General features: G+C 34.1%; 1 protein-coding gene and 1 pseudogene across 1 annotated transcript; both read left to right on the top strand.

Moving 5' to 3' along the window:
• Positions 1-13: 13 nt before the first annotated feature.
• On the top strand, positions 14-4859 carry LOC119601023 (neutral alpha-glucosidase AB). Its single transcript, XM_037951672.1, has 7 exons — positions 14-153; positions 1358-1491; positions 1558-1699; positions 1769-1863; positions 1921-2421; positions 2594-4079; positions 4141-4859. Exons 2-7 carry the CDS (start codon positions 1391-1393, stop codon positions 4567-4569), a joined length of 2754 nt encoding a protein of 917 aa, XP_037807600.1. The 5' UTR covers positions 14-153; positions 1358-1390; the 3' UTR covers positions 4570-4859.
• A 495-nt stretch (positions 4860-5354) lies between these two features.
• Positions 5355-6967, top strand: LOC119601010 (annotated as a pseudogene).
• The last annotated feature ends 4706 nt before the right edge of the window (positions 6968-11673 follow it).

The following is an 11673-nucleotide window of genomic DNA, read 5'->3' as shown; positions in this document are numbered from 1 at the left end:
TATTTGTCGGCGTAGGGCTCTGGTAAGTTCAGGAGAAGCCGGTAGAATTTTCTTTATCAACATAATATTTTTGCAAAACTATTTTAAAATACATTAAATAATATAGTTCAAAATTTTTAATATACCATTACGATTTATTGAACAACAAATAGTGTAAGTTCTTGTGTTTACAATTAAAAACTTAATTAAGGAAAGTTGTGTTTTTTAACTTGCCAAATCATGGCTAATTTTTGTGTTGCTGTTGTAAAAAACATCGGAACATTTTTTAAAGAATATTTGAGGGTGCAATTTTATATTCTAATTAAAAACAAATTGTTTATGTTTTTAGGAAATTGCGAATTAAAGTTTGCTTGAAAATATTAATTTGTTGCATAGGTTTAGAATTGTACAAAAATTATGTTGTAGCAGTTTGCACGACAGAATGACGTGTACAAAGCTATTTACAATTTGTTTTTACACCCTACACGACTATTGTGGTGAGAGTATTTTGTGTTTATGATGACGTTTGTAACGCACAAAAATGTAGCTAAATAACCCACAACAACCTAAATAAGACTATGGATCTCATAATTAGTCAAAAATTCTGTATAAATAACTTATGTAAGCGTAAATCCCTCTACCAATAAAAATACTCCCCCCCTAATAACACCCTTACAGAAAATCACTTTTTTTTGTCAAAATAATTATTAAAATGATTCAGAATTAAGAATAAAGATAAAATGAATACTTTATTATGAAAAATAGTTACTATTTTTAAGATAACCATTGATATAGGAAATCATATAGTCGGCCATGTCCGCTACACATTCTTACTTGTTTTTTGCAAAAGTTTTCCCCTTCACTCTTAGCGATTTGTTAATGTAATTTTGATTAATTTCAATTATGTACTTGAAAATTTCTGATAAAGGTTAGAGGGAAATTTTAATGATAAATATTGAAAATTTATACTTGTTTTATTCTACATCTGTAAAGTGGTAGGTTAGGTAGGTCCGTCTCTCCTTATACCTATACCAAAGGCTCATATTCAAAATATAGCCTAATTCAAATACAGTTTTGCGGGTACATTAATATTATACTTTTTAAAATTTTGTTTGGACCTGTCTTGTATTTGTTTATAGTATTTTTCTTTTTCATGGGAAACATTTAATCAATCAAGCTTTAATATTTTTTTTTTAGAAAGTTGCTATCGAGATTTAATATAACACGAATTCGAGTTATTCATTGTAGATGTAGCTCAAAAACGCATTTCTTTATAAAAAATTCCTCCTAAATTTTTTTGTTTATTTCTAAATACCTATGATTTGTTATTCATCTTATTTTAAATATAAATTTAATTTTACATTTTATTTTTTCACAGTGACGCAAAAGCTTAATTGATATTTGTTTGACAATGCGTTTGGCAATATTTTTATTAATATTTTGCATATTTCATTATGGTTTTGGAGTAGATCCAACAAATTTCAAAACATGTGAACAAAGCAGTTTCTGCAGGTGAGTGCAAAAAAATATTTAAAAAATTTTAAAATTAGGAAAAACTAAAAATTTTCCCTTTTAAAGACGTTGCCGCAAAGTACAACCGGGAAATTCGAAATTTGCTTTGGTGCCGGGCTCTATGAACACCTATTCAAATGCTATAACAGCTGATTTGATAAATAAAGATACCCAACATTTATTTGTTTTCAAATTGGAGGCTTTAGTGGTCAGTAAATTTTATAAATTGTTTTAAGAATTTAATGAAAACATAGGTATTCCCTTTTCATTTGAACAGAATAATAGATTCCGCATATTAATCGATGAAAAAACACCTTTGAAGCCCAGATACAAAGTGGAACATGTATTGATAGGTGAACCTCAGCCAGATACGTAAGTTTATTTTATTTGCTTTATTTATTTTATGTCTTGAAATATTTGTCCTTTCAGTCTTACTGTAGAGAAGGAAGATAAATCCGAAATAGTTTTAGCTTCTGGCAACAATAAAGCTGTCATTGCAGCCGATCCCTTCCGTGTTGATTTCTATGAAAATAGTGTTTTAGTTGTTTCCGCCAATGCCCGTGGCCTAATGAATTTCGAACATTTACGCAATAAACCTCAAACAAATCAAGAAGAAGGTCAAGAGGGTGAGGGTGAAAATAAAGAAAATCAAGTTGTAAATACACCAGAAGACAGCGATCCTGGCGCTTGGGAGGAAAACTTTAAATCTCATCATGATTCGAAACCCTATGGTCCCGAAGCTGTTGCTTTAGATTTCTCTTTCCCTGAAGCTGAGGTTCTCTTTGGTATACCAGAACATGCGGATAGTTTTGTTTTGAAATCGACTTCCGGTACAGATCCCTATCGTCTATATAATTTGGATGTTTTTGAATATCTTATTGACAGTAAAATGGCTTTGTATGGTTCAGTTCCAGTATTATATGGTCACGGGTAAGTGTTATATTTATAAGCTGTTTAAAAATCTAAAATTTTATTAAAATATCGGATTTTATTTTTATTATTATTTTTTTTAATAATGATAATTTTGAACTTTCAATATTTCCGAGTTTTATTTAAAACTGAAATTTTTAAGATTTTAAATTAAATTTTCCCTGTATTTAAGCGCTCAACGTACCGCTGGTGTTTACTGGCAAAATGCTGCTGAAACCTGGGTAGATATTTACACCGCCGAAACAAATGTTGTCTCATCTATTGTCAAGTTTGTATCGGGTTCTCGTAAAGTTGATCCCCCAGCCGCTCATTTCATGTCTGAGTCTGGTATTATTGACGCCTTCATTTTAATGGGTCCCACCCCTATCGATACATTCAAACAATACACTTCCCTAACCGGTACCGCCAATTTACCACAGCTCTATACTTTAGCTTACCATCAATGTCGCTGGAATTATAATGATGCTAAAGATGTAGAAACTGTATCCACTAAATTCGATGAATATGATATTCCCATGGATATAATGTGGTTAGATATTGAATATACCGATGGCAAGAAGTACTTTACTTGGGATCAATTTAAATTTGCCGATCCTTTAAGTATGATTAAGAATCTAACCGATGTGGGACGTCATTTGGTGATTATTATTGATCCTCATATTAAGCGTGATAGTGGTTATTTCTTCCATAACGATTGTACCGAAAAGGGTTACTATACTAAATTGCGTGATGGCAAGGATTATGAAGGTTGGTGCTGGCCTGGCTCTGTAAGTTATCCAGATTTCTTCCGTAAGGATGTGCGTGATTATTATGCTGAACAATACATGTTGTCAAACTTTAAGACTGTCACCTCCGATGTCATGTTTTGGAATGATATGAACGAACCTTCGGTATTCAATGGTCCAGAGGTGACTATGCCTAAGGATTTGATTCATCACGGTGACTGGGAACATCGTGATGTACACAATTTATATGGTCATATGCATATTATGGGTACTTACGAAGGTTTGATTAAACGTGATCCCAACCAGAGACCTTTTATTTTGACCAGAGCTCATTTTGCTGGTTCTCAACGTTATGCTACCGTTTGGACTGGTGATAACATGGCCGATTGGGGTCATTTGCAGCATTCCATCAAAATGTGTTTGTCAGAAGCTGTTGCTGGTTTTTCAAATTGTGGTGCCGATGTTGGTGGTTTCTTTGGCAATCCTGATGCTGAATTGTTTGAAAGATGGTATCAGACTGGCGCTTTCTTACCCTTCTTCCGTTCTCATGCTCACATTGATACCAAGAGACGCGAACCTTGGCTATATCCCGAAAAGACTCGTTTGGTTATACGTGATGCCATACGTAAGAGATATTCGTACTTACCTTTGTGGTATACCATGTTCTATGAACATGAAATTGATGGCAGTCCTGTTATTAGACCTATGTTGGCTCATTATCCAAAAGATAAGGATGCGTTTGCCATTGATAATCAATTGTTGTTGCAAGATCGCATATTGGTTAGACCTGTTATGGAACAAGGTGTTAGCAAAGTTGAAGTCTATTTCCCAGCCATTGATGATAAGAAAACTGGTGATTTGTGGTATGATGTGGATAATTTACAAAAACATGACAAGGTTGGCAAGGAGACTATTCAAGTTGATGAGTACAAGGTAAGGAAAACTTAGAAAAATTCAAAACTAAAAGTAATAATTTTATTATGTTTTCCTCTAGATTCCCGTTTACCAACGTGGCGGTTCCATTGTACCCAAAAAAGAACGTATACGCCGTGCTGCTACTCTCATGAAAAACGATCCTTACACTCTTATCGTTTGCTTAGATCGTAATGGTAAAGCTGAGGGTACTCTTTACTTGGATGATGAGAAATCGTTTGATTATCGTCAAGGCAAATACGTTTATGTTAACTATAAATTCGATGGTTCTAAATTGACGAACCATTTCGTGCAAGCACCCAATTATGATTCAAAATCATGGATTGAACGTATTGTTATTGCTGGTCTGGAGCGTCAACCCAAATCGGCCACCATCAATGTTGATGGTGCAACACAAGAATTGGAAGTATTACCTTATGAAAAGGGTTATGCTATACGTAAACCAGCTGTAGCTATACACAAAGATTTTGAAATTAAACTTAATTATTAGATTTACTTAAACTAATTTGTTTGTCACCCCAAAAAAATTGGCAAACAAAAAATTTTAGTTATTAACTATTTCAACAGGGTTAAAAAAACGTGTTTATAATTTTATTCAAAATTCCATTTTGTTTTGTCTGTATGCCAGATACTATTTTATAATTATACTCTTCAATTTGTATTTTAAATATGTATGTAATGTTTTCTTTTTAATTACCATGAAATAACTCCAGTAAATCATCTCAATACAAGAGAAATTTACAATTTGTAGCTAAATTCAAATAAATAAAGACACTCTACACAATTCAACAGGTGTTTTACTTTCCAATTGTTTGTTTACATTGACATTTCTTTCAAATCGAATACTTCTATTAAAAATATCAGTATTTGATATTGAATGATCGGTCTACAATTGGCCAATCTCCGACAAAAGTCAACCTTTTGAAGGTTGAAAAATTATTTAAATTTTCCATTTTTGTTTATTGAATAAACTTTATTCCTCAACTGTGATTTGTTTATCATTCTATTCTAATATATTTTTATATTTTGTACTTTGTACAAAATATAAAAATGAAGTCCGTTGATTACGAAAATCGACAGTATCATTTAAACTTATATAAGCTTGGTCTTAACATATTTATGAACTCAAAAGCCCTATTTGGAGGTACAATTGTATGGGGGCTAGGTGAAATAGACCGATTTCAATCATGTAGCGGGCGTAAAGGTTTACTTGGACACGCAGATAAAGAAAGACATACAGACTGAGAAAAAGATTCTGAGCCCATATACCTTAAAATGGGTATAGGACAAACATCAGCAAAAACACAAATTTTTACATTTTATTATCTTTTAAAGCTCCCAACATACTGCAACAATACTTTACTTGGGATCAATTTAAATTTGCCGATCCCTTAAGTATGATTAAGAATCTAACCGATGTAGGACGTCATTTGGTGATTATTATTGATCCTCATATTAAACGAGATAGTGGTTATTTCTTCCATAATATTTTTACTGAAAAGTGTTACTATACCAAATGGAGTGATGGCAAGGATTATGAGCGTTGTGTTGGCCTGGTTCTGTAAATTATCCAGATTTCTTTCGTAAGGATGTGTGTGATTATTATGCTGAACAATACATGTTGTTAAACTTTAAAACCATTACTTCTGATGTAATGATTTGGAATGATATGAATGAACCTTCGGTATTCAATGGTCCTGAGGTGATTATGCCAAAGGATTTGATACACTATGGAGATTTGAAACATCGTGATGTACATAATTTATATGGTCACATGCATATCATGGGTACTTATGAAGGTTTAATTAACGTGATCCCAACCACAGACCTTTAATACTGATCCGAGCTCATTTTGCTGGCTCTCAACGTTATGTCGCCATTTGGCCTGGTGACAACAAGGGTAATTGGGGGTCATTTGCAACATTCCATTAAATTGTGTTTGTCTGAAGCCGTTGCTGGTTTTTCAAATTGTGGTGCCGATGTTGGTGGTTTCTTTGGAAATCCAGATGCTGAATTGTTTGAAAGATGGTATCAGACTGGCTCTTTATTGCCCTTCTTTTGTTTTCATGCTCACATTGATACCAATAGACGTGAACCGAAAAGACTCGTTTAGTTATATGTGATGCCATTCGTACCTGCCTTTGTGGTATACCATGTTCTATGAACACGAAATTGGTGGCAGTCCTGTTATTAGACATATGTTGGCTCATTATCCAAAAGATAAGGATGCGTTTGCCATTGATAATCAATTGTTGTTGCAAGATCGCATATTGGTTAGACCTGTTATGGAACAAGGTCATAGCAAAGTTTATGTCTATTTTCCAGCCATTGATGATAAGAAAACTGGTGATTTGTGGTATGATGTGGATAATTTACAGGATCAGGTTGGCAAGGTGACTATTCAAGTTGATGCATATAAAGTAAGGAAAACCCTAAAGAAGCCTTTATCCTTTAAAATAAATAATAATAATAAATATAACTTTTCTCTCTAGATTCCTGTTTATCAACGTGGCGGGTCAATTGTAGTCATAAAAGAACGTATACCCCGTGCTGCTACCCTTATGAAAAATGATCCTTACACTCTTATCGTTTGCTTAGACCGTAATGATAAAGCTAAGGACACTCTTTACTTAGACGATAAGAAATCATTTGATTATCGTTAAGGCAAATTCATTTATGTTATGGCTCTAAATTGACCAACTCTTTCGTACAAGCCCCCAATTATGATTCGAAATCATGGATTGAAAGTATTGTTATTGCTGGCCTTGAGCGTCAGCCCAAAATCAGCTACAATCATGGTGGATTTGGAAGTATCAACTTTTAAAAAGGGGTTTGCTACACGTAAACCAGTTGAACACAAAGATTTTGAAATTAAACTTATTTATTAGTATTAACTATTGAATAGAATGATAAACATTTCACCAAATATTCCTTTTAGTTTGCACTCAAGCTTTTCGTAATTATCCTTTTCGACTTGTGTTTTAAATATGTTTTTATTATTTTCTTTTTGACTACCTCGAAATAACAGCAGTAAAACAATATAAGAAAAATTTACAATTTGTTGCAAAAATTAAATAAAAATGGAAATAAAGACACTCGAAACAAATCAACAAGTGTTTTACTTTCCATTTGTTCTCCCATGTTTTGTTTACATTGTCAGTTCTTGGAAGTTTCTTGTATTACAAAAACCGCAGACTCATAAGCAAGCACCACCTACACTGGAAGCTTAGTTGTAACATTGTTGCTTTTTTATTGGCAACGTTTTGGTTCCTTTTTTTATTATTTATGAAAATTGTGGGTGATTTTATTTTTGTAAACTACTTTTTGTGATGTTGTTATGAGTTATTAAGGACTACGACTTGCGCACTGGTTACAGGACCGTAGGAAATGAAGCGTAGGAAATGGGAGACAATTGGAGGGCAGGGGGTAGAAGGAAGGAGGTAGGGGAAGAGGGAGCCGGTGAGGGCAAAGGGGGGGAGAAAAATAGAAGAACAAAGTGGGGCAAAAGAGAGCAGAAGGAGGAAGCGAACGAGGAAAAAGAGCGGGCAGGGAAGGAAGGAGGGAAGAGGCGGGAAGAAGGCTAACGAACGAACGGACGAACGAACGAACGAACGAACGAAAACGAACGAACGAACGAACGAACGAACGAACGAACGAACGAACGAACGAACGAAACGAACGAACGAACGAACGAACGAACGAACGAACGAACGAACGAACGAACGAACGAACGAAACGAACGAACGAACGAACGAACGAAACGAAGAACGAACGAACGAACGAACGAACGAACGAACGAACGAACGAACGAACGAACGAACGAACGAACGAACGAACGAACGAACGAACGAACGAACGAACGAACGAACGAACGAACGAACGAACGAACGAAAACGAACGAACGACGAACGAACGAACGAACGAACGAACGAACGAAACGAACGAACGAACGAACGAACGAACGAACGAACGAACGAACGAACGAACGAACGAACGAACGAACGAACGAACGAAGAACGAACGAACGAACGAACGAAGAACGAACGAACGAACGAACGAACGAACGAACGAACGAACGAACGAACGAACGAACAACGAACGAACGAACGAACGAACGAACGAACGAAACGAACGAACGAACGAACGAACGAACGAACGAACGAAAGAACGAACGAACGAACGAACGAACGAACGAAACAACGAAAAGACGAACGAACGAACGAACGAACGAACGAACGAACGAACGAACGAACGAACGAACGAACGAACGAACGAACGAACGAACGAACGAACGAACGAACGAACGAACGAACGAACGAACAACGAACGAACGAACGAACGAAAACGAACGAACGAACGAACGAACGAACGAACGAACGAACGAACGAAAACGAACGAACGAACGAACGAACGAACGAACGAACGAGAACGAACGAACGAACGAACGAACGAACGAACGAACGAACGAACGAAACGAACGAACGAACGAACGAACGAACGAACGAACGAACGAACGAACGAACGAACGAACGAACGAACGAACGAACGAACGAACGAACGAACGAACGAACGAAAGAACGAACAACGAACGAACGAACGAACGAACGAACGAACGAACAACGAACGAACGAACGAACGAACGAAACGAACGAACGAACGAACGAACGAACGAACGAACAACGAACGAAACGAACGAACGAAACGAACGAACGAACGAACGAACGAACGAACGAACGAACGAACGAACGAAACGAACGAACGAACGAAAGAACGAACGAACGAACGAACGAACGAACGAACGAACGAACGAACGAACGAACGAACGAACGAACGAACGAACGAACGAACGAACGAACGAACGAACAAACGAACGAACGAACGAAACGAACGAACGAACGAACGAACGAACGAACGAACGAAACGAACGAACGAACGAACGAACGAACGAACGAACGAAAACGAACGAACGAAACGAACGAAACGAACGAACGAACGAACGAACGAACGAACGAACGAACGAGAACGAACGAACGAACGAACGAACGAACGAACGAACGAACGAACGAACGAACGAACGAACGAACGAACGAACGAACGAACGAACGAACAAGAACGAACGAAACGAACGAACGAACGAACGAACGAACGAACGAAACGAACGAACGAACGAAGAACGAACGAACGAAACGAACGAACGAACGAACGAACGAACGAACGAAACGAACGAACGAAACGAACGAACGAACGAACGAACGAACGAAACGAACGAAAAACTAACTAACGAACTAACTAACTAAAACTAACTAACTAACTAACTACCTAACTAACTAACTAACTAACTAACTAACTAACTAACTAACTAACTAACTAACTAACTAACTAACTGACTAACTAACTAACTAACTAACTAACTAACTAACTAACTAACTAACTACAACTAACTAACTAACTAACTAACTAACTAACTAACTAACTAACTAACTAACTAACTAACTAACTAACTAACTAACTAACTAACTAACTAAAGAAATTATAGTGATAGAAGGGTCCACAATGGATTTCATCTGCTATTCTATTACGATATTAGTTAAGGCAGAATTATGTCGCTGTAGTTGATTACTTTTATTACTATTTTCAGTCCTTAACACTAAGAAGACAATATAGTATTTGTATCTTTGTATGTATGTATGTATGTAATTTACATTTTTAACAATTGCATGTATTACTGTGTGTAATATTTAATTATTATTATGTTTTATCTAAAGCAATAACTTTATTATATTAAATTTTTGTTGTTTGGTTATAAATTTATTTTATTCAGCATATTTCTAGCTTAATTATACTGTGGCATTGTTGGTTATTTTCAATTAAATTTCCATTAGGCCATAAACAACAACAACTACGACTAAAATAACAACTGCGATAGTGACAACACACCAATGATATCATAAACAATTTACAAATATAACTACTAAAACATGTAGGCATATTAGGATGGTGTCATTTCTATGTCCTGCTAAAATAAAAGTTGTACCTCTTTAAGTATTTTTTAATATAAGTTGTAATAATAACCATTTTTGTTTCAAATTGAACTATGTATTTTTGTAGGCCTGCCTAATTTATACATATAATCAAGTATATATACGTAAATAGACAGATTTGTATATAAACAAATGAGGCAAAAAGTCAATGACAGTAGTCAGCAGTCAGTGAGCCACAATTATCAGCAAACTACTACAACAAAAACGCCGACAACAACAATAATAATGTAAATTATTTTATATGTGTTAGAGTATAATAGAATAATATTGGTGATGAAAGGACTCTAAAAACATTTGTGAGTTGATTTTGTTAATGTTTTTTTTATAGCATATTTTTTCAATTACCACTAAGTTCAACCGATTTTGGGGGATTTTTTAAACTATTTAATTTATTTATTATGTAAATAAATAAAATTCAGACTAATGTAGGAATATGCGGATAAGAACTCTATCCTTGTCATTGTCAAATTAATATCAAAATATTTTGGGAGCCAATTTATTACAGATAAAGAATTCCTCATGAACCACTGATTAAAAATTTGAGTCTCTGAACCTCGAACAACCTTTCAAGCTTGAGTTCGAATTAGAGAAAATGTGTTAGAATCCTTGAGGTTATTTATAATACATTGTCATAAGATAAATAATTTTTTAAATTCTACAATAAACCAAAAGGTTTAGTCGACAGTTTTGTAGTTCATCATCTCGTTTTGTACCTCATAAAATATTGGACAAGTTTATAAGTCCTTCAAAGTTTAGTGTTAAGTGGTTGTTTTATAATGATGCGTATTGTTTGATTGTCTGCACTTATTGTTTGGGTATTGTATTATAGTAATGTTAATTCAAATTGAAAATTCATTAAAGTGGCTCTCATTCTGTTATTATTTTAAAAAATATTTCTAATATAAAATGAAAATCTTTTACAAAAGTTGTTATGATTGACTCAAGTTAAATCTACTTTTTAAGAGCCATATTAATATTTTTACATACACATTAATGATTTTACACCCTTTCCTTTACATACATAATTGATTACGTATTTAATTTTTTTGCTACTGTAATTTGCTTGTGTGATTGTGTGTGTGTTTTTTTTAAAATGTGTCAAATTCAACTTAAAACAAATTAAACAATTATCTTGAATTATTGTAAAACATTGATTTAAATGAAACTAATTTATATAAATAAATAGGAAAAAAGAACAACATATAAATAAATTGATTTTAAAATAATAATTGCAATGAATTTTCAATTTAAAATTAATTAAATTAATTAAACTATTAAATGTTAATTTATATTGTACTTTAATGTATATTTAATGAAGGAAAAAACTACATACTTTGCCTGACACAACATGGTTATGCTACAAAATAAAGTTTGGTAGCGTATGCTTGTTGTTTTATGAAAAAATAATAATCATACGCTCTAGTGTCTATGTTATAAAAGTCTTATGAAAGAAATTTTTTCAAACTACTTATAAGGCTGGGAAAATTTTAATTTTAAAACAATACTAAGAAGAGCATGTGCCAAATTTCTACTATAGACTAGACTATAGACTA

Source organism: Lucilia sericata, unplaced genomic scaffold (assembly GCF_015586225.1).
Source record: "Lucilia sericata isolate MDLA Ls3-8-SP2 unplaced genomic scaffold, ASM1558622v1 Contig000135F_arrow, whole genome shotgun sequence".
NCBI lineage: Eukaryota > Metazoa > Arthropoda > Insecta > Diptera > Calliphoridae > Lucilia > Lucilia sericata.
The sequence above is the reverse complement of the archived record's forward strand: the minus strand, read 5'-3'. Positions and strand labels throughout refer to the sequence as shown.

What these genes read in the sequence shown, in the direction of transcription:
- LOC119601023 (XM_037951672.1), top strand. Translation starts at nt 1,391, where the DNA reads ATGCGTTTGGCAATATTTTTATTAATATTTTGCATATTTCATTATGGT. An exon ending in GAACAAAGCAGTTTCTGCAG is followed by an intron (nt 1,492 to 1,557) that starts GTGAGTGCAAAA and finishes TCCCTTTTAAAG; the next exon opens with ACGTTGCCGCAAAGTACAAC. An exon ending in TCAAATTGGAGGCTTTAGTG is followed by an intron (nt 1,700 to 1,768) that starts GTCAGTAAATTT and finishes TCATTTGAACAG; the next exon opens with AATAATAGATTCCGCATATT.